The sequence below is a fragment of the Sarcophilus harrisii genome, chromosome 1 (assembly GCF_902635505.1).
Source record: "Sarcophilus harrisii chromosome 1, mSarHar1.11, whole genome shotgun sequence".
In the NCBI taxonomy this organism is placed as follows: Eukaryota; Metazoa; Chordata; class Mammalia; order Dasyuromorphia; family Dasyuridae; genus Sarcophilus; species Sarcophilus harrisii.
In genome coordinates, this window is record NC_045426.1 from 490,717,409 (window position 1) to 490,741,681 (window position 24,273).

Here is a 24,273-nt window from a genome sequence, read left to right on the forward strand (position 1 = left end):
ATATTCATACACCATAATTTATTCAGCCATTCTCCAATTGATGGGCATCCCCTTAGTTTCCAGTTTCTGGCCACTAAAAACAAGGCTGCCACAAACGTTCTTGCACATGCAGGTCCCTTTCCCTTCTTTAAAATCCCTTTGGGATATAAGCCCCAGTAGTAACACTGCAGGATCAAAGGGTATGCACAGTTTGATAGCTTTCTGAGCATAGTTCCAAAGTGCTCTCTAGAGTGTCTCAATGTTTTCACAATTCCACCAACAATGTATCAGTGTCCCAGTTTTCCCATATCCCCTCCAGCATTCCACATTATCTTTCCCTGTCATTCAAAAGCCAATCGCAATTGTAGTGGTATCTCAGAGTTGTCTTAATTTGCATTTCTCTGATTGATAATGACTTGGAGCATCTTTTCATATAGCTAGAAATAGTTTCAATTTCTTCATAGGAATTGTGTGTTCCTATCCTTTGACCATTTAATCAGTTGGAGAATGGCTTGATTTCTTATAGAGTCAATTCTCTATATATTTTGGAAATGAGTTCTTTATTAGAACCTTTGACTGTAAAAATGTTTTCCCAGTTTTGCTTCCCTTCTAATCCTTCTGCATTAGTTTTTTGTAAAAAAACTTTCAATTTGATATAATCAAATTTTTCTATTTTGTGATCAATAATGATCTCTAATTCTTTTTTGGTCATAAATTCTTTCTTCTTCCACAGGTCTGAGAGGTAAACTATCCTTTGCTCTTCCAATTTATTTATAATCTCATTCTTTATGCCTAGGTCATGAACCCATTTTGACCTTATATTGTGTATGGTTTAGTGTGGTCAATCCTGTTTCTCTATACTAATTTCCAATTTCCCACAATTTTGTCAAACAGTGAATTCTTATCCCAAAAGCTGGGGTCTTTGGTTTAACCAAACACTAGATTATTAAAGTTATTGGTTGTTTTGTCCGGACCCTAACCTATTCCATGATCAACTAGTCTTTTCTTAGCCAACACCAAATGGTTTGTTCTGCTATAATATAATTTTAGATCTTTAGCTAGGCTACCTTCATTTGATTTTTCATTAATTCCCTTGAAATTCTTGACCTTTTTTTTCCATATGAACTTTGTGTATTTTTTTAGGTCATTAAAATAGTTTTTTAAGTCTATTGGTATAGCGTAAATAAATAGATTAGTTTGGTATTTTCATATTTATTATTTGCTCACCCAATCCAAGAGCATTTAATATTTTTTCAATTATTAGATCGCTTTTATTTATGGGAAAGAGTTTTGTACTCATATACTTTCTGGTTTTTCCTTGGCAGATAGATTTCAAATATTTTATACTTCAATATTATTTTAAATGGTTTTCTTTGTAATTCTAACTTTGTTGGTTTTTTAGTGATGTATAAAGTGCTGCTGACTTATGGGGTTTTTTTTATTAACTTTTTAAAAGGTGCCTTTTTCTAATAACTTTGTAGTAGAATTCTGGGGTTTCTTAATAAATATTATCACAAAAGTGATAATTTGGTTTCCTCATTACCTACTCTAATTCCTTTAATTTCTTTCTCAGCTCTTATTGCCAAAGCTAGCATCTCTAATACAATATTGAATAGTAATGGTGACAGTTATCTTTCTTTGTATCTCTCAGTGTCACAGTACCAGTCAAACATGATAAATGCTTATTGATTAACTGACTCCTTTTTAAGTGCAATCTAGAATTGTGTCCTAGTGGATTTATCTGTATACTTCACAAAAAAGTTTATGGGCCAAGGAATTTCAAGAGAACAGATTGCAAATCCTGAATTTAGTAGTCCAAAATGGAACATGTGGGAATTTTCATATGGATAAATTGAGTGATGAAGATATTTATTTGGTTAGAGTTATGTATATTTTGTAATATTTTTTAGCCTTTGAAAAACAGGTTAGTTTATTTAAAAATTTTTGTTGACATTTTTAATTTCATTCATAGGCATAATAATTTCTAGTATCTTTTTTCCCCTTCCTTCTCCATCCCAAATGTTCTCAAGGAGCATTTCATATAATAAATAGTGTGTGTGTGTGTGTGTGTGTGTGTGTGTGTGTATGTATATATATATATATATATATATATATATACACATATATATATATATATGTATATACATATATATGTGTGTGTATATATATATATGTATACATATATATGTGTGTGTGTGTATATATATATATATATATATATATATATATATACACAAACAATGGATACATTATACATATTCTTAGATTTCTTGTATAATGTGTTAACTTCCCACCTCCAGGAAGGTAGATTAGGGATGTCTTCTCATCTCTCTCTTTGTTCATTCATTCATTGATTTTATAATTTTGTTACATACTTTTTGATTTGGGTTGTCATTTTTTTCATTTACATTGTAATTATCATGCATATTTTTTCTTAGCTTTGCTCATTTTACTCTGTATCACATTATATAAATCTTTCCATGCTTGTCAGTATTCATTTTAACATGGTAGTTTTACTTGTATGAAAATTAATAATTTTAAGTTAGTTCCTAAACTCTACTATTGTATGCAGCTAATTTTGACATTGGCCTTCATTTGGAGTATCTACTTGAAATGGCTCTCTTACTCCTTTTTGTTTTGTTGTCTGCCAACAGCATTATGTTTTATTATTTACTTCCAGCATTATGCTTTATTATTTACTTCCTCACTAGGCCATTGTTACAATATCTTGGCAGTTTTTCCTTTGCTTGTCTTTTTCAGTTTATAGCAAATTTAGAATAGTATATATATTTTCCCCCTCTATAGTAATCATAAGTAATTTCTATTTTATTTTTTGGATTTAGGCAATCTGGAAGCCTGTCCTTATATCTGTATCCTCTCACGCTGGAACAAATGTTTGAGATTTCCTTAGGGGCACACATTTGAAATATTTCCAATGCGTGCAGAATACAGAGTTAATTCAGGTATTAGCATGGGCTTTCCATGCTTACCCTTGATGGTTTAATAAACCATAATGTTTACTAAATGTTTTAGTCAACCATAATGTTTACTAAATATTTTAGTCACTGTGATATTTTGTTTTCAAAATTCATTGAAAATGCAATCATTTTAGCATTATTTTCAAGTACTATTAAAGTTTGTTATATATATATTTCTTCCCTCTCTTCTGTCCTTTTAATTTGAAGGATTTTTAAAGACTTAAATACTAAAATTAGGCTCTTTAGCTATAAAGATTGATTGGATTGTTTCTAAGAGTTTTCTCAATTTTCTAGGCTTCTGAAAATCAATCTATGTAGGGAAAAAAATCATTTTTAAACTTTAATTTTTAAACTTAATTTCATGTAAAAGACTGATTGGAACATTGATCAAACACTATTAGCACAGTATGTTTTAGTATTCCATTCTGATACAGCTAACAATCATGTTATTTTTATTCATGCTACTCTTTTTAAGTGTTAATTCTTCTATGTAAGGACCTTATTAAATTGTACTTTAAATAAGTCATTAGTTTTACAAAATTAAAGGCTTTCTTTATAGTCTAGAACAGTAGTTCTCAGTTTGTGTTTCAGGCAACCTAAAGATCTCCAACATACTTTTAGGGAATTTATAAATTCAAAACTGTTCATATTAATTGTAAGACATTTCAATTTCTGTAATAGTAAATTCAAATTCTAAGATAATAAATAGTCCTAATATAGTAACAATACTAATACAGTAAAATTCTACTCCTAATGGCAAATTCTATTGCTAACATAGTAAATATTATTCAAAATAAACAAAAGCTCTTTAACAGAGGGTAGAAATCCTTAATTTTTTAAAGAGTATAAAGGGACCCTGAGAGCCAAACATTTGTTTTAGGGTACTTCTCTTACACAGTATAGTTAGATTTTCAGGTTAGCTTTAAGAATATTTCATATAAAATACATGGCAATTTCTTTATGAATTTTTTTAATCGAGTGTGATACAAATTATTGTGCCTTATTAAAAAAAAACTCACTAATTTGAGATAAAGCATCAATCAGTAAAGGTTTTTCATATTTATAAATTAGGGATTATTATTTTGAGAAACATGTTAAAAATTTTAAAACACAAGTTAGAACTTGATTTTCAAAAACATAATAATTGGAACTCAAACTGTGATTTCATTGCTATGGGGAACTTCCAGGTATGAGAATTCCCTATTCCAATTCAAATTGGTACTTTTCTTTGTAGCTTTTAGTCTCCAAGAATTGCCCAGAACATTAGAAGGTTTAGTGAATTGCCCAAAATCACACAATTTGTATGTCAGAAGTACAACTTGAACCCATGTCTTCCTGACTTTATTTTTTTATTCACTAATTTAGAAAGCCAAAAAAAAAAAAAAAAAAAAAAAAAAAACCTCTTTAAAAAGAAGTGAGTATTGCTGAAATTTCATGTCTGTAGGAATTAGACTATACTTGGTAATTCCAGAAATTTAAAAAAAAATTACATAGATGATAGCATAATTCTGTTCTTAAAAGTTCTAAAACATTTAATACTTGATATTACATTCTCTATAATTGTTTATATACAGGCAGCAGTTTTTATTTTGTTAATATTTCAACATAATTATTTCCCTTTAATCTTACACATTTAGACTACCAAAGAGGCCTGAGACGGAAAAATAAGTTAAAATTTCTTATATTAATGGTATAATACCCTTAGGCAAAACATCTGAAATTGGACTGTAATTGATTTATATTGACTTATGGATTGATATAGATGTTTTGTGGCAGAGTCTATATTAACTTTTTTCAGAGCTGAGGTGATATCACTTATGTACTTTACAAATTATTACAGCACAACTTTAAAATAACTTTGGGTAGGGTTGTAAGCTTTTGTGATGGTTATAACTATTTTCTATAGTTGCCCAAACTGGTTGAGTTCATATTTTCCTAGAAATGTCACTTTGATCTCTGGGAGTTCAGTCTGCTTAGGTGTAAATGTTCAGCTGAATAATGACACAGAATGTGGAATCTTAAAATTGTGCTTTAGTTGAACTGTGGAGCTAGAGGAACGGCCGCTTCCAGAAAGGACCCCGAATAGCGGCCGGGCACCAGATATCTCTCATGCTGACATTGTCTCCTGCTAACACATAATGGGGCAAAAATAGCAGTAGAGGCAGGAGAAGAAGAAAAGTGTAAAAAGATCTCATCTTAGGAAGACAGCTTTTCTGGGGATTTTTGGATATCCTGTGTTTGCCATTGTGAGTGTGGGTATTCTTCTGTGCATTGTATATTCCTCAAGACATTCTGTTGATTCAGACTGTGTAACCATGCTGTCGAGCACCTAGAATTTCTGCCACAATGAGCCTCTCTCGAGGTCAGTAGTAGTGATGTCCTTGAGCAAGACTATCCTCAAAGGTACACCTTTTTCTTTTCGACTTTCTTTTACTATGGTGGTATCACAGATTGGAGTGCCCTGACATCTAGTATTCGAATTCACCAAATCAAGGCTCGGTCTTGTGAAATGTTTGTAATTACTCTAGCAAACAAAATTTAATCTGGAACTCTTTTAGTACACACTGATTATAATAGTTACTTGGGACTATATTATGCTTTTTCATAATCAGTTTTCTTTTTTATGTGTATATCTTTTTATCACACATTTAGACTCTTGAGCTCTTTGAAAACAGAGGCCATGCCTTATATTTATTTGTATCCCTCAGAAAGTTCAACACAGTGTCTTAAATGATGTTTAATAAATATTTGTTGATTTTTCTCATTGCTTGAAATGGTGCCCTCCACTCTTATCTAATATTATTCTCACCCATTAGTTTTCCCTAAAGGATCTCAGCAACCTCAATAATATTCTCTTATTCTTTTAATGTCTGAGGGCTACAATTGGACTAGGAGGCTATATATCTGTTGTCTCCCATTCTTATATAGTTTGTCAGCCTTTGTGGGAATCTTTACAAAGTGTTAAGCCATTGGAGTTGATTTGCTCTTAAGAGATATTTTGGGCCAGAACTTGAAACAAGGTACTAGGTGGAACTGATAGAACAATGCTTGTGTTCACACATCTAGAAAGCTCATAAGTATCTAAGTACTCAATGGAGTTCACACGTTTGGGAAGATGCTGGGCTTAGTAGGGCTTAGTCTGAATTCACACCTCCCTTAGGGCCAGAGAGCACTCTGGGAGATAATCCAGAATCCCTCTCCCTCTAGAAGGCGGAATTAACCTTTGGGAGATCACATATATAGGGAGCTTTTGAAGCTTGAGCTTAGTTCTTCTTGTGGGACTGACTGGAGTTAGTTACTTGAGGAGTTACTAGAAACTCTGGGAGCTCGAGAGAGATTTACTTGGAGTCGGAGAGAGCTCTTGGAACCCACAAGCCCTATCTTCGAGGCAAGAGATTCATTGCATCTTCTACCTTGGTGCTGGCTGGAGCTGAAGAAAGCAAAGGCTGAAGCCAAGGAGAAAGCTGCAAGATCTCTTGGAGCCAGGCAGAGAGTTAGGCCTCAACTAACCAGGCTAATTTGGAAGGAGAAATAAACGTTTACACTTTTATCAGCTGGCTGCGATTTTGGAGTAATTATTTATTTCAACTGAGACTAAGGCTGCCTCCAGAAAACCATCACATTTTGGCGCCCGAACAGGAACTTGTGTCCCCCGCTATTTTGTGATCAGCAAGATGGCCTCCACATTCCCTGAGTGACTTCTCCGCTTTTGCCTTCTTTTCTATAAGATAATGCCATTTTGTGATAATTCACACTACTAATATACTGCAGCTGACTTATACCCTTACACTACCCTTCTTTCCATTACTCATATTTGTCATTTTGATTCTTCAGAGATAATCAAGTTCCATGATTTAAAGCCACATGGTATTTCTGGGAGAAACACAGCATTAAAGTAAAGAGTTCAAAATTTGGAGCTGCAGACAATTTGAGATTACTTCCCAAATGTGATCCAGTCTAATATTTTATTTAATTTTGGACCCATTTCACTGTCCATTTTTAGTACCTAAGATGTATGTGTGTACATTTTTATGTTACTTATGTTTGATATCTAGACATATAAAGATTATAGACTTAGGTCTTCCTGACTCCAACACCAACTATATATCATTCTGCCTTCTCAGGGTATATAAATATATAGACGAGGCTGATTTGGCCTCTTGATCTGCCTTTCAGATTCTAGACCATATGGATTTTTACCTCTTTTGCTTTGAAACTATATCTAATTAAGTTAGTATTTTTTTATATTGCATGAATTTCGTTGAAAACATTTTATGGTGTACTAAAACTTATTGAAATTAGTCAGACTTCCCCTCTAGAAAGAAGCATCAATGAACCTTCACCTCATTAGAATATTTTTTTTTTAGTACATACTTTGTACAGGACATCTTCTATGATACAAACTACTAAGCCCTTCTGGTGGGTATGCCTGTAATTCATGCCTTGATTGTTGTCAGCATTTAGCAGATTATTGAAAAAGTTAGCTCCATTCACTAGCACAGCAGAGCTTGCAACCGCAATAGAGCAGTGACCTTGGTCACAGTTTCAAGGTTAAAAAGAGTACTTTTGGTCACTTATAAACCACTGCACATTACAGGACCACAGTAAGCACACCCCTCTCTGGATCATAGAACTTTGGAAGAGCCAATAACTTATAGGTCCCAAGAATTACTCCTGAAAACATTTGTAGAAAAAAACCTGAAACTTGGGATAATGCTCCTTGAGAAGCAGAACTCCACTTTAACATAGTTAAAAGTCAAGAAATAGACTGGAAAATGAACAAACAACAGAAAAAAAAAATTCTAACCATAGAAAATTAGTATGGTGATCGGGAAGATCAAAACACACTTAGAAGACAAGTCAAATTTTCTGCATCCAAAGCCTCCAGGAAAAATATTAATTGGTTTCAAGCCATAAAAGAGATCAAAAAGGATTTTTTTTTAAATCAAGTAAGGTGAGTAGAGGAAAAATTGAGAAGAAAAATGAGAGTGACAAACAAAATCATAAAAAAGAACCAGCAGCTTGCTAAAAGAGGCACAAAAATCTGATGAAGAGAAGAAAGCCTTGAAAAGTAGAATTGCCCAAATGGAAAAAGAGATACAAAAACCCACTGAAGAAAATATTTAAGTTAAAATGAAGCTAATGACTTTATAAAACATCAAGAAATCAAAAAAAAAAAAAAAAAAAACCAAAGGAATGAATAAATAAAAGAAAATATGCAATATCTCATTGGAAAAGCAACTGACTTATAAAATACATCTACAAGAAATAATTTAAGAATTTTTGAACTAATAATTAAAGTTATGACCAAAGAAAGAGATGAGGCATCATCTTTCAAGAAATTATCAATGAAAGGTTTCCTGTTACTCTAGAACCAGAGGCTAAAATAAAAATTGAAAGACTCTATTGATTACTTCCCTAAAAGAGATCCCAAAATGAAAATTCCTAGGAATATTTATTCAAATTCCAGAACCTCTAAATCAAGGAGCAAATCAGCAAAAAGAAACAATTCAAGTATCACATAGCTATGGTCAGCATAGCACAAGATTTAGCAGTTCCTACATTAAGACTCAGAGGACTTGGAATATAATATTTCGGAGGGCAAAGGGGCTAGAATTACCACCAAAAATCAATTACCTAGGAAAACTGAGTCCAATCATTCTGAGAGAAAAATGGACATTCAGTGAAATACAGGACTTTGAAGCATTCCTGATGAAAAGATAGAAACTAAATAGAAAAGTTGACTTTCTATAGTCAATAAAAAGCTTCAATAGAAGCTTAAAAAAATAAACATAAAAAAGAAATCATGAGACTTAATAATGTTAAATTGCTTATATTCTGACATGGGAAGAAGATATTTATAACTCCTAAAAACTTTCTTGAGGCAACTAGATTGCACAATGGATAAGAACACTGGCCCCAGAATCAGCAGGAGCTGAGTTCAAATTTGGCTTCAGACACTTAATACTAGGAGTGTGACCTGGTCAAGTCACTTAACCCAGATTGTCTTGCCAAAAAACAAACAAACAATTTTCTCATTATTATGGCAGCTTGAAAGAATATACATTAACCAAAAAGTAGAGCTATATTGAATGTTATATGCTTATCTAATAAAATAAATTAATTAAGGAATGAGAAAGAAGAATGCACAGGGAGAAAGGGAAAGGAAGAGGTAGAATGGACAAATTATCTGACAGAGTCCTGAAAGAGATTTTACAGTGGAGGGGGAAAGAGTGGGCTTAATGGGGAAAATATGATATAGGGAAATACATCATGGGCAATCATTAATGTTAAAAAAAAAATCTACTTTGAGTTTCTCTGGTAAAGACTTCATTTCTCGAATATATGGAAAATGGAATCAAATTTATAGAAATAAGAGCCATTCCTCAGTTGATAAATGGGCAAAGGAGATGAACAGTCAGTTTTTAGACAAAGTTATCAAAGCTGTCTATAGCCATATGAAAAAAATTCTCTCAATTACTATTGATGAAAGAAATATAAATTAAAATAACTCTGAGCTACTACTTTAAACCTGTCAAATTAGTGATATGATAGAAAAGGAAAATGACAAATGTTGAAAGGGATGTGGGAAAATTCAAATACTAATGTACTGTTGATGAAGTGGTTTAGTGATCGAGCCGTTCTGGGGAGCAATTTGGAACTGTGCCGAAAGAGATATGAAACTACATATACCCTTTGATTAAGCAATACTAATTATATATGTGTATGTGTTTGCATATATACATATATGTGTGTGTATATATATATATACACACACATATATATAACCCCAAAAGAGTAAAAGAAAAGAAAATGGACCTCCATATACAAAAACATATAGCAGCTCTTTTTAGTGGTGGCAAAGAATTGGAAATCCATCAATTAGGGAATGACTTAACAACTTGTTGTATATGATTCTGAAGAAATACTATTGTGCTTTAAAAAATGATGAGAAGTATGCTTTCTGAAAGACCTTGAAAGATTTACATGAACTGATGCAAAATTAAATGAACAGAACCAGCAGAACATTATACACAGTAATAGCAATATTACATGATGATCTTCTATGAATAACTTAGCTATTCTCAGTAACACAATGATTCAAGACAATTGTGTAGGATGAAAAGTTGTTGTCCTCCAGACAAAGAACTGGTAAAGTTTGAAACCAAATCAAAGATACATTTTCTTTATGTTTTATTTTGAGGTCTGGAGAGATAATTCTTACAAAGACTTTATAGAAGTGAGAAAGTTGGCAGATAGTTCAGCAGATGCTAATTTGTCTTTATTTTGTATATTGTGGGAAGAATACCATCCTTGTCCTTTATTATTCTTTTGGAATCTTTTTGTTGTTATTGTTGTTGTTGTTGTTGTTGTTATTTTTTATCTTGAAAATAAATCCCTAATTGCCTTTAAAATTGTATTATCACTAGCATGCTTTTCTTCCTTGACTAACTGCTACAATATATGATGAAGCAGAAATTCTCTTAAATAGTTACATATCAGAAGTAGCTATATCTTTGTCAGAGGTCATATTTGCACTCTGAGGTATATAGAGGGGAACAAACATATACATTGTTATGCCATAGGTTATCTCAAATCGTTTATTATATACTTATTGTGGTGAACACATAGGTTAGAGCACTTGGGTACTTGCAGAGATTATTTAAGAAGTGATATCAAATTCAAATTTTGATCTAGAAACCCATAAATTAACATCATCTGTATTGTATTTTTATGTATTTTATTAAACATTTCTAAATTACATTTTAATCTAGTTCTACCCAACACTCAGGGGAAATTTTAATACTTTTTGTTTAGATAACTGGTGAAATTTTGATATTTCTGGTTTAGATAACCCATGGACTCTGCCTTTTTGGGGATTGCACTGTAGTATGAGGATAAGAAACAGACAACGAATATTTTAATAGAAATAAAACACTATAATTGTGTTAGGGAGTTGCAAAATAAATTGCTGTGTGAAGTCTGAAAGGGGGGAAAGGTCATTTTAGTGGAAAAACAATGGGAAAGGAAACAACATGTTCTTAAAATAGTCTTTCTGCAAATAAGATCATTTAAGAGGTTTAGGATTCAAAACATACATGTACTATTGTCCAGCTACTAATTTTATTTTTTGCTAGATGATAGTGCTAAAAATTAATAAAAAATACAGAGTATCTTATTTTGGTACTATAAATTTTGAAAGAATAAAACTAATAGGGAAAAAGAAAAGGAATAGCAGAAAATGTCATATTCATACTAAGGAATTGGGAGTGAATTCTTTGATTAAAGAAATACACTTGAATGCATATTAGTGATTTTTTACTACTAGAATTATCCCCAAATGATAATTTCATAAGTCAACTTTCATTCTAACAAAAACTTAGTACTTCTCAATTTTTTAAGTTCATAATAAATTTTTTAAGTTCATAGGGATTCAGAAAAACTCACCTGTTTAGGTATAAGGGATAAAGGACTTAGTTAAATATTATGAATATTCTTATTTTTTATGAACTGAGAGACTTTAGGAAAGTCACTGAACCTTTTTGGCAGTTTATTTGTAAAGGGTAGGCTACTGTAAAGGTTTTTTTTTTTTAAAGGATCTAATAAGATAATTCATCTACTAAGTGCTTTACTATTTGGGCATACAAAGACAAAAATAAAACAGTCCCTACCTTCTAGGAATTTAAAATCCCCTGGGGGAAATCTGGTATGTCCACAAGCAAGTAAATACAAAGTATATACAAAGTGACTAGTAGTAATAAGTAACTAATGGAGAAAATCAACAAACATTTTTTTAAAAGTTTCAAACCTCTTTACACATTTTACATAAGCTTGAATTTTATCTAGATTGCTGTAACTAAGATTAAATATAGATTATTGCATTTGGAACCTATTTAATATTAGAATTAATGTCTTGTCTTTATCATTTATTCTATAAATTCAACCAGAGCTTAATGCTTTGTAGAATGTCAGCTTTTTATTTACACTGCATAGATTCTCTGAAATCCCTGTAAGGGAAGTTAACAAGTTGTCTCAAGCTGTCTCAGGGACAGAGTAGTCTACTAGAGTTTCAGAGTTTGGTTCATTGAGGGGAGGTATCTGTTGTTTCTTGAAGTAGCATCAAAGATCTAGTCATTAACATGCACCTGCTCTACTACAGATTCAGAGTCTGAACAGTCCATAAGTAGATTGGAAACAGTAACAGCACGTTCATTTGAAGAGAGGAGAGAACATTTGAACAGTAGAAAAAGCAGAATGTCTGAAGGAAAGGATTGTGGTGGTGGAGATTCCCTGTCCAATGGCATCAAAAAACACAGGTAGGATGATCTATTTTAATATAAAATAGTTGTAAATTTTGTGGTATGAAATTTGGATTCAATAAAAATATTTTCTTTTTTCTAAATCTTCCCCCTGCCTCGGGTGCTTAATGAGCCATTGCTTTTCAAATTGCTTTTTCTTCTGTCTGCTTAAGAGAAGTATGTAGAAATTAAGGGGATAAGGCACAAATTTTTTATCAAAACAAACTACTTTGCAGACAACATATAAATGCTTCAGTTGCCTTTCTTAGACTTGTCTAAATGTGCCTACTGAATTTGATGCTGGGTTCTTTTTTTCATCATACATCTTTTATGACGATGCCTTCTATTGCTATTTTAGTTTCCAGTCATTTGATCTTCTTGTTGATTTTATTAAGAATGAATGGTAATATTGCCAGCCTGATGACACAATTAAGTTTTAAGCAAAGACAATTTAATAAGAACCACTCTTTGCTGCACATGTCCAATTTACATTGCCTAATAACTTAGTACATTTTTTATTCCCTTGATAGTTTAGTCAGAGACGTTGTAGAGTTAATGAGATGTTATAGACACCACCATTCTCCAGTTTCAGAATAGAGGTACAAGACAGTTCAATATGCAAATGTTACATTAATATCACAAATTATTAGTGTTTAAAATTAGTAAGGAATTGATTTCATGTAGTAAGTAACATTTCTCTGTTGAGGGAGAAAAACTACTATAAAATAATTTTTTTGGTAGGTTTTCCAGTGTTTTTTCTTAATTTACAGATGACAGGGAGAAGCACTATGGAACAAAGGAAAATATGTCCAATTTATATATAGTTAAAGGACCTGAGTTTAAGTCTCAGCTTTTCCTCTTGTGACCTCAGTGACATTGTACAAGGCACTGAACCTCTTGGCCTTAGTTTCTCATCTGTAAAATGAAGGGGTTGGAATACATGATGTTAGAGATCCCTTTTAGCTCAAAATCTATGATCTTAATCAATATCTTAATTACAGTATAACTTGGATGAATCACTTTCTTTCCATGATGATTTTTAGGAAAGAGTGAAGAGAAGCATGTCAGTTCAACTCATAAGTCTTAGTAGCTCTCTGATTTTTACCACTGCCTCAGTGAAAAGAAATTTGAGGAAAAAACAATCTGCTTACACACTTCATTAGCATGCACATCTTTTTCCATAAAAATATCCAAATATTTACTCTGATAATATCATGGATTGGGTAAGTTGTCAAAGGTTCTTTTTTTCAGTTATAAGACATACATATGTTTTGACTACACATGTATAATCTATATCAAATTGCTTACCTTCTCAAGGTAGTGGGAAGGGATGGAAAGAAAGAGAATTTGGAGCTCAAAATTTTTACAAACAAAATAGCAAAATGAAAAGATGTGGGGGAGGGGGGAAAGATATGCCCCAAACTTGCCAATGATAAGAGATTTTCACTAAAAGAAAATCCACATTTATAGTTTCTTCTTTGATGACTTTGGGTAACAACTGTGAACTCCTTTGTGAACACAGGACTGAATGTGCACTCTCCAAGGAAGACATTTATCCACAAATGTGGTAGATTATTTAAAAAGGAATGTTAAACTTTGACCCCTTGACAAAAAATTATTAACCATATCAGTCCAATGAAATAATGTATGTGAATGTACTTTGAGAGGTACAAGTATGATGATGTCAGTGTAAATAGCATTGAAAAGTTGCATAAAGTAGATTTGTTCTTTTTTCTGAGATAGGATATACTGTGTAGTATGTCTAACTAAGATCACACAGAACATTTGCAGCATTGGGCTGTTTTATCATAAACTTCTTTATCCTGCCTTCATGTAGTCTTCATTTTGTTCTTTTTAAAGTATTTTATTGGTACTTTCTGCAATTTTCTTTTTCTTTTTTTTTTCTTTTCTTTTTTTTTTTTTGAGGGAGTTAGGGGAGAGAAGGGATAGACATTTCTCACCAGACCTTTCTGCCCTTTCCCAGAGAGCTCTTCCATATAACCAAGAAACATATTAGGCAGTGACTACCTCTGAAATACTAGAGTATATACTGCTCCCATAACTTACTATCTTTCTAAGAAGAAAAGGGAGATCTCTAGAAAAGCTACCTGACAATCAGTGCTGTCCAGAAAAGGGGTGAGCAGCCTCAGGTAGCAGAGTCCCCTCCCTGGAGCTCGTTAAGCAGATGCTAGATAGTGATTGAGCCAGTTGGGGAATTTCCAATGAGGTCTCATCCAAATAAAATTCTTGATGATTCACCAGTACACTTAGTCTGAATTCATAGAATCATAGATTTAGAGCTAGAAGAAATCTTGGGACCTCCAATGCAACTCTTTTATTTTACAAATAGGACATGGAGGCTTGTAGAACTTAAATAACTCTCCCGTGGCCACACATTTCATAAATGTTAAAGATGTTAAGTCTTATGGACTCTAGAACTCTTATCTTTTATACCAAGATGCCTGCCACTCTTAAAGATAGAGATAGACACTGGTGTTAGACCTGTGATTCACTATTATGAGGAACATCTAAATAAAGGAAACTCCTTCTATCAATGCTTGTTATCCCCTTCTTTACAATTTATACTCTTAAAAAGTCTCCTAGAGAAGAGTTGTTAACATTTATTGTGCCCCACAAGTGTGGCCCACAATACTCTAGAGTATGGTTTGAACCAGATTAAAATATAATTGAGAGATATTTAACAAAATAAATAAAAATACAATAAAATTTAGACCATCTTACATTTTAAAATTCAGTATGTTACTCACAGGGATCCTTATGTATGGTTGGTGGCCTCTGTTTCTATTTGCTTTTGAAACCTCTGACTTAGAGCACTGAGAACTTAGATGACTTACCCATTCTTACATACCTACTAACTCATCATGACAGATGAGCATGAAGTGGGGAGCCTCTGACTCACATTTCATAAAAATTTTTCTATCTTTGTTGCTTTGATTTATATTACTGTACTCATTACATATGTATTATTCATAATATATTGTTCATTATCCATCAATTAATACAAATCATTTGTTTCTCTGAATTTCTCAGTCATATTTTCTTATAATAATATTCCATTACATTCATATACCATAATTTGTACAATATTTACTAAACAGTGGAAATATGCTGCCATCTTTTTGACTATTTTACAAAGTGCTATTTTGAATAGTTTATTATATATCTGCCCTTTGTTTCTATCATTTGGCCTTCTTGAAGTATTTTCCCAATGGTGGAATTTCTGGGTTAAAAGAATATGAACAGTTTGGTAACTTTATATAATCCTAAATTGTTTTCTAGGATAGTTCAGAGTTCAACCAACTATGAATATATGTCGACATTATTCTTTAATTAGTTAAGTCACAATTGTAGAGAGATCTGAAAGGCAAATTTATATATATATATCCACACACACATATACATATATATTATGTACACATACACATACATATATATGTATATATGTCTCTCTCTCTGTGTAGCTGCTACTAGCTTCTTGTCACATCGTCATAACCATCCTGAGAAATAGGTTCTATTATTATTCTGATTTTGCAGTTGAGAAAACTGAGGCTGAGAAGAAATTAAAGAAACTTGCTCAGTATGCATCTGAAATAGGGTTTAAATACAGGTCTTCTTGAGTGCTTATCCAGACCTCTTACCTGCTTTGCCACTAGCTTCTTATTAGGAAAATTAAAATTTTATTGTTGTTTTTTTCTCTGTTGACATGTTGCCCCCAAGTTTCTCATTGTACTATTGGGTCTAGATTCTACTTGTTATCTGCTGGAAAGAGTTTTGTTTTGTTTTGTTTTGTTTTGGGTTTTTGTTTTTGTTTTTTTTTTGCTTTTTTTTATTTGGGTGTGTTGGCTATTTGGCAAGTGCTTCAAAATAATGCCAGGAAAGAGTTACTTATATATTAGTTATAATCCAGTTACCTAATTAATATATTTTTCCTCTGTAGAAATTATCTTTTGAAGGCTTCCTAAGAGTTGTATTTAGTCTTGATCTGAGTCCATTGCTATAGTAGCCCATTATTAATTTGTTGACCATCAATCTGGAAATTGGATCAAATTCAGTGGTAAAAGTGAAAAGAAAAATCCAAGACAACCAAGGAAAGTGTAAAATGATGATAAGATGCCTGTTTCAATAAAAGAGGCTTTTAAATTATCTTTTCCTTACCTCCTACCCCCATCTTTATTTTTAAAAACTCATCTGTGTTCAGAGATAAACAGTTAATTAAGCACTAGCTGTGATATCTTTTGATATGCCAAATCAAAATTGTAAAAAAAAATTTTCCAGAGCACTTAAAATACTTCCTGGTTTTGTTTTGTTGTTTTGAGTCAGCAGAATTTAATGACCTATGTCCTAGGATTTTAATCTGCTGTTATCATTACAAACAATCAGATGATATCTTTGAGACTTCATCAAAGACAGGAAAAAAATATGGATTATGAAAAAGGACAGATACTAACCCTAACCCTAAATGAAAGATAAGCTATGCAAATTGTAAAAATACATGGAACATAATATTTTAAAAATCATGAAAAAATTTGAGTTTTTCTAAAAGAATATAAAATTTTGGGGTAGGGATCAGTGTGACAGTGAAGAATAAATCTTGCCAACCTAAATTCTGGATTTTGGCAAAGGAGACTTGTATTCAAATTACTACTCTAAAAGTTACTAGCCATGTAAACACTAGGCAAATAACAATCTCTTTGACTGTCAGTTTCCTCATCAGTAATCTGGAAATAATATTTAAAACTAATCTAATTCACAGGTTGGTTATGACAAGTGTTTTCTAAATAATAAAGTTCTATTTAAATGTGAGTTGAAATATTATTTCTATGATAATGATCTGTATAGAAAACTGAGGAACTAAAATTGTAATTTAACTAAATATTAATTTAGTTACTCTGTTTCAAGGCAATGAGATATAATGAAAAGAGTGCCAGAACTGGACCTGGGTTAAAATCCTATCTTTCTCCCGCTGTGGCACTCTGGATACATCGTTCCTTCTATCTTAGGTTTGGACTTATGTGTCTAATAAATCACAAAAGGTTTTTACTGGTGGAGAGAATTACCATACCATTAGTTCCTCTTGTTTATGAAATTAAATATTAATTCAATATAATATTAATGTATAGTAATATATAAATAAGCTAGAAGTAAGTGATTTGGACCAGTTATTCTCAGTAAAGTTGTTGAGTCCTTCTACATTTCTCCTCCACTTTGAAATCATAACTTTAAACTTTTCATTTCAGTTACATATTCTTTCAATGAATTCCTAATAGCTTTGTAAAACATTGGAGAAACTTCTGATCTGAAGCATGTTGTCAGGTAACTAGATGATTATATAAAAGGTTACCTTGCAAAAGGTAGTTATTGATGACTCTATACCTGCTGGTGGTGTTTCCTATAGTTTGGTATGGGATAAATCCTAACACTTTTTATTACCTTAGGGAAGGAGAAAAGAGGAGGATCAATCTTCCCTTTGACTTTAGGTCTTCTCTCTCCTGTTCCTGCTTGGCTTGTTCCTTGTGGGAAGAGAAAGAGGAAAGTGGAGACCTAGATTTTCTTTCCCTGCTGTACCACTTCTTGTCTAATATCCAGGCTTTAGAGAGACAAGTAACTAAGTGAACAAATATGCCTTCCTTTAGTGCTACATTTGTCTCCAATCCAATCTCCAGCCTGCTTTGGAAAAGGGGAGTGTTACCTTTTGTTCAATCAGGAACATTCTTATACCTGTCATACTTTGCACATTTCAGGGCTTCTGAAACCTCTAAGTCACCATCTAACCCTTCTTCCCCTTCCCTCCTACCTAATTCCTTATTCCCATCTAATTTAACCCTCCTTCACCCTGTAGTTTCACCAGCCAACCAATACTATGCCCCTTAGAATACCTGTTCCACAGGTAATGGACTCCTCTTCATCCTAAATCCATCTAGTTATTACAGAAATCTGGTACCCCCGATGACATAGCTTCCCTGGTCACCCTTTCATTATTGATTACACCTTTACTCATTTCCCTCAATTTACTGGTTGAGATGAGGGAATTGATAACTTCTTGCTCCCCATTGTCACTTAACCTATCTTCCTTTGAGATTCATGCTTCTATCCAATCAAAACCCTAGTAGTTGTTCTTTGAAGACCTCTATGCAACTTCCTTTTCAACAAGTTTGCCATATGACTCACCATTATCCTCTCCTCTCCCACTCTTGTCCTCATACTAGAGGTTCTCAGCATGCATATTAACTCTTCCTTCAGAACTACTTAGTTCCTCAACCTGCTCATTTCCTATGACCTACTCTTCCATTACATCTCAGGAACATACAAAATAGTTATATCCTAGGTCTTGTGCTTGCCCACAGAGGTACCACCTCAAAGTTAAACAATTCTTACATCTTCTTATCTGACTATAAACTATTAACTTCCCACCTGTCCCTCTGCTTTTATTTATACTGTAACCTCCCAACTCTCCACCCTTCAATTCTTTCCCAAGCCATCTCCCCTGAACTATCAATTAAATTTTTCCTGTGTGCCAGGAACTGTACTAAGGGCTGGGGATACAAGAAGAAGAACTTAAAGCCTACTGGAGACATGTAAGCAAATATCTACAAAGCAAGCTGTAATACAAGTTAAATAGGAAATAATTAACAGGGAAATAAGAGAGGGGAGAGGGAAGGCTTCAGGTAAAAGAAAAGGTTTTAACCCTTCAAGGAAGCCAAGAAGATCAGTAGGTAGAAAGAACAGGGAGAACATTCCAATTATGGGGAATAGCCAGAGAAAGTGTCAAGAGGTGTAAGTGTCTTGTTCATGGATTAATGAGAAATCACTGAATCAAAGAATACTTGTTTGGAGAGTAAGGTGTAAAAAGACTGAAATTTAATAGGGCACTAGTATATGAAGGGCTTTGATTCCAGAGCATTTTGTATTGCATACTGGAGGTGAGCCACTGGAGTTTATTGATAGTAGTTATGTAACGTGGCTGGACCTGTACTTTAGGAAAATCACTTTGGTGACTGAGTGGAGGATGGATTGGAATGAGGAGAGACTCAAAAAGATAGCATGCGCAGCCAAGAATTTTTGAATTCATTTCTTATTCTATTTATCAATTACCAGATTTCTATCATCTTTTAAATTCTATTCAAGTCTTTAACTTTTTTCCCTTTTTTGGGGGGACTTACCTAGGTCTGAATGGACTACATTAAGTCCCTCACTCTTTGTCGTCTATTTCTCCTTGAAACTCAATTAATTTTTCCTTTAAGTATCTAGAAGCAATTATATTCAGTACATATATGTTAAGAATTGATACTGATTCATAATCAGTAGTGCCTTTAAGCATAATGTAATTTTCTTGTTTATGTATCCCTTTTGAGTTCTTCTGAAACAACATAGATTTTATTCTGGCCCTTGATTTAATTCTGTGAGAATCTTTGTGTGTGTGTAATGTCTTAAATAACTTTTGTTGCATTCTGCTTCTTTACATTCACAGTTATCATTGTTGTCTATTTCCCTCTTTTCTATCCCCTTGTATTGTTTTTTCTTGTCTTGCTTTGCAAAAGAGAACATGGTTAAAAAGCAGAAGTTTTGCTTAACAGTAGTTGTCTATAATTTCAGCATCCTGTTTCCAAAGTGTTTAGTTCTTCTACATGTCACATTGTAGGAAGAACATTGATTAACAACTATTCAAGGGACCAGGATTGTGAAAGACCATGAGATCATACCCTGTGAAGATCAGTCAGAGGAATTAGAATGTTTCATTTGGAAAAAAAGAAGAATTATGGGGAATATGATAACCATCTTTTAAATATTTGAAGGGCTCTGCTGTGGAAGATGTATTAGACTTGTTCTGCTATAGCAGAGTTAGTAGTATTGGTTTAAAGTTGCTAAATGACAAGAATTATACTCAGTATAGAGAATAGCTTTCTAGTAATTTGAACTATGTTAAAATCAATTGTCTTAGACAACAGTTGATTCTCTCAGTAGTAGTCATTTGATCTTTGCTTAAAGACTTTGTTGAAAATGTTATATAACTTAGAATATGCGTGGTATTTATCATGTTATATACCTGTTCATGTATAGGTTAGATCACTTTTGAGATCTCTTCAAACTCTGACACTGCATTTATACTTCAAGTTATGATGTCTAAGTATGTGCACATCATGTTAAAGTTTCATCTGATTCAAAAAACTTCTGTTACTTCAAATAATTTCTTGAATATATCAGACTAGTTTTCAAATCAGATAAATAAATTTAGGTGCTATGGTTACCAATGCCTGTTGATATGAACAGAGCATCCAATCTTGTCAAGTATGGAGCACATTAAACATACCAAGACTAAAAAAGAATAACCAATAGAGATTACTCAAAGACTTATAAATAAAATTATTTTGATCTCATTCTCTTGGACTAATATATTTTGTTAATTTAGCATTTGCATTTTAGATTGTTTGAAAAATTACTTTGGAATAAAGGAAGTCTCTTGGAAATGTTTTAAACAAACCCTTCTATGAAAGTACTTTTCTATTGAAAATTTGAGTTTTTATTGTTTTGCTGTGTGTGTGTGCATGTGCGTGTGTGTGTGTGTGTGTGTGTGTGTGTGTGTGTGTGTGTATTATCCTGCTTTGAAGTGCCAGGAGAGTGAAGACCCAGAGTCTTCAACATTTTAAATTTTGAACTGGAATTTTAGAAAGAAGTAGTTAGACTAAAAGTATTAATATTAGAATAAAAGTCATTTACTTTGCATAAATATGTAGAAAAGGAAATTGCTTATCTGTTATTGGACATGTTTTGTACCATATTTTAAAAATTAAATCTCTTAGAATAATTAAATTGAGTTTCTTTCTATTTAGGAAACTATAATTTGGCTGATTTCCACAAAACTGGCTATAAACTTATATTGTCAGAATTGTAAACAAGAGGTGACTAGAGGCTCTTAGCGCTATTATTCATTCACTGGTCCCCTGACACCACTTTCCTCATCCAAAGGTCTCATTACTTTCTAGCTCTGATCACGAGAGTTTTAAATGTCTTATATAAATATCATCTTCCTGTTTCAATGTGCTCTGTAAAAGCTTAGGATCAATTTGAGAATTTGTTTTACTTTTGCACCTATTTGTTACAAGCATTTTGTTTTCCCTTCTCACCCCATCTCCTACCCATGGAGCAGGGGAAGATGTAGGACAGAGAAAACATAAATGTTTAATAATTGAAAATTTTTTCTAGAGTACTCCTAATTCTTAAAAAATGACAAAGTAGAATATTATTATTTATTAAAGAATGTTCCTTAATTTTTAGTATTCCTTTGTTCATAAGAAAGTATATACACATATATATTTATTCTGCATTCTCAGGAAATCTTTCTTCTAATTTGTCTATGTTTCATTGATTTTAATTTTATTTTTGCCATTCTGAAAACACATTAAGCCAAATAACAGACATGCACCTTGATTCTGCTGGCATAAGGAATTTAATACCCAGAAATACATTGAAGCAGAATTTTTTTCCTCATTGGAGCACTGCCAATCTAAAGTTTGCCTTGAAGAGAACACTACCTCAGGGGATGAGGAGTTGTTCAGTGTTACCTTTCTTTGGGACTCCTCTGGGTTCATATTGTAGGTGTTCTTTATTCTAACTGTACCTGATATGTGGAAAATAGAATTACAAAATAGATAAAGGGCAATTACATGCCTTTCAGAAAAAAAATATTAACCACCAGGTTTCTTTCCACAGTGACCTGCTTTGGCATGCACGCATTAAAAATTGTTTTGTTTTTTTTTGTTGAGGAGGAACACAACCTGTTATTTTCTTGGTATAGGGGGATTTTCTCTGAGAACCCACTCTACCAATACAGATCAGCTTTCACTCTTTTCATCTCATAGTCTTAGCCAATTGTCTATGGCTCTGAAAATTTAAGCGACCTGCTTAATGTCACATAGTAATCATGTGTTAGAGGCAGGCCTTGAATCCTAGATCCTCCTGCCTCCCAGTCCAGTCAGTTCTCTATACATTATGCTGCACTGCCTATAGTTTAAACCATTACTTGTTTGTTTGTTTTTTAAAAGTGATCTGCAATTTTGCATATTACATTTATTTCATAAGCCAGGAATGCTTTTCAATTGTCTGGACTGATTTGTTTATTAGGCATTGCATAAAGAATTACTTTAAAAGTGTCTGTTATTTCATATGGATATTCTCTTTATAACAATTGTCAGTACTCTATTTCTGAACTTTTCACTTAGTATAAAATGTGATATTTGCATAGCATTTACTCCATTTAATAAGTATTTTTCCTTTATGTAAAATAGTTATTGATAACCTCAGTCAACTCAACTCTACTTGTTTTATCTCAGAGAGTTAGTTTTTTTGTTTCTTAGACTAATCTTTCTGGAAATTGTCTAGTAACTAATGGAGGAGTGTTTTCTAATATATTCTGTATTTTACAGAATGAAATTGGAGCCTCTGAAATTCTGATGCTACTAATATGACCCCTTTCAAATATTAAATAAGAAACTATTGCCCTTATGTAATACCTTAAGGACATAAAATTTCCTCAGTATGGATACTCCTTCACCAATCCAGATCGCAATCTTTTTATTTTCAATATAAACTGTATTATATGAAACTTCTTAAAATGTAAGTTTTCATTACTTTCTTGAAGGGTTTTTTTCATGTAGACAGAAGAGATTAGATTTTGTGTCTGGTCTCAGAAGGCAGATCAAGGAATACTGAATGGAAATTCAAACTGGTAGATTTAGGTTAAATAGTAAGAAAAACTTTTTAACAATTAGAACTATAGCAAAGTAGAATGGGCTGTGTCAAGATGAAATACTATTGGATGGATGTCACTTATCAGGTATGTATTAGAAGAAATTCTTGTTAAATTATGGTTTGGACTAAATGAACTCTCAGATTCCTTCCAATTCAGATTCAATGATTATAATGCAGAACTGATTTTCTCTTTAATTTGTGTGATGGCAAAGCATAGGATGAGATTATGGTCCTAAAGCATTCATTGGTCACATCACTATTCTAGATGCTGTTACCTAGCCTGTAGGAAGCTATGACATAAATTTTTAAACAGTAATAGCACATACATAGAAAAGGACATATAGATATAATGAGAGCTATTCAGATTTTAAACAGAGCTATGAATTCATTTATCTTATAAAATAAATGAAGGTTGAAAATTAGTTGTTACTAAGCAATATTTAAAGAAGCTATTTCTTCTCCCTCCATCTCCCAAGTGCATTGTCTTTCCAATCATCTCCAAATCTTTTCCAAAAGTGTCTTGCGTGTGTGTGTGTGTGTGTGTGTGTGTGTGTGTGTGTGTGTATCAGGAAGATAGAAGCATAATCTCATCATGGAAATGATGAAGCTAACCCTTTGACTCATTGAATTGATTCCAAAAGCTAGGACTTACATTTACATAGTGCTTTAAATCTCTCTTCAGTTTTTACAGAACACCAGAATTAAAAAGGAAGTTTCTAAGTTTATTAGCTAAATTTGTAACTGTAAGAAATCATTTTGCCTTTTGGTTTCAGTTTCTTTTCTTTTCTTAATAGCCTTCGTTTGCTCTGAAGGAGTAACAGGGGAGACAAAAATATATAGGTTTTAGCCACATATCACATGGAAAAGTTTCCTAGGCCTTAGGGTACAGAAGCAAAGAATATGTTAATACCTCTTCTTTAATGCCATTTCCATTGGAGTAATTATACCAGTTTTTTAATATCAATTATATCAATTTCTGGTATTGAACCCTTTGAAACCAAAGACATTGTTGCCAAGAACTTGCTTTTCTTGGTATTCAGTAGCTATGGCTGTAGTACCCATAGGAGCTGGTACAGAGTGGCATCTCCACAGGGATAATGTGGCTGCGGAGTTTTAAGTGCCTAATGTGTACCAGGCACTATGCTTAGCACTGGGAGTACAATGAAAGGTAACAGACAGTCCTGCCCTAAAGGATCTCACAGTCTAACAGGAGAGATCACATGTCAATAACTACAAATAGGTCAAATTAA

The 24,273-nt window shown here is 32.8% G+C and overlaps 1 protein-coding gene and 1 long non-coding RNA gene across 13 annotated transcripts in view; one reads left to right on the forward strand and one right to left on the reverse strand.

Annotated features, from left to right (window-relative positions):
* OSBPL1A (oxysterol binding protein like 1A) overlaps window positions 1-24,273 on the forward strand; it is a 269,237-nt gene that overhangs the window by 176,361 nt on the left and 68,603 nt on the right. For 11 of the 12 annotated variants that reach the window (XM_031946509.1, XM_031946508.1, XM_031946510.1 and 8 more), the window contains one exon: window positions 12,118-12,274. The exons of the other annotated variant lie outside the window; for it this stretch is intronic. In XM_031946509.1, coding sequence (XP_031802369.1) covers window positions 12,118-12,274 — 157 coding nt within the window. The remainder of the gene's footprint in view (window positions 1-12,117; window positions 12,275-24,273) is intronic. 12 annotated transcript variants of the gene reach the window in all.
* The window catches only part of LOC116420597, a 37,632-nt gene that overhangs the window by 10,531 nt on the left and 2,828 nt on the right, over window positions 1-24,273 (reverse strand). The window contains exon 2 of the long non-coding RNA XR_004230963.1: window positions 17,708-17,787. This is a non-coding gene — a long non-coding RNA (uncharacterized LOC116420597). The remainder of the gene's footprint in view (window positions 1-17,707; window positions 17,788-24,273) is intronic.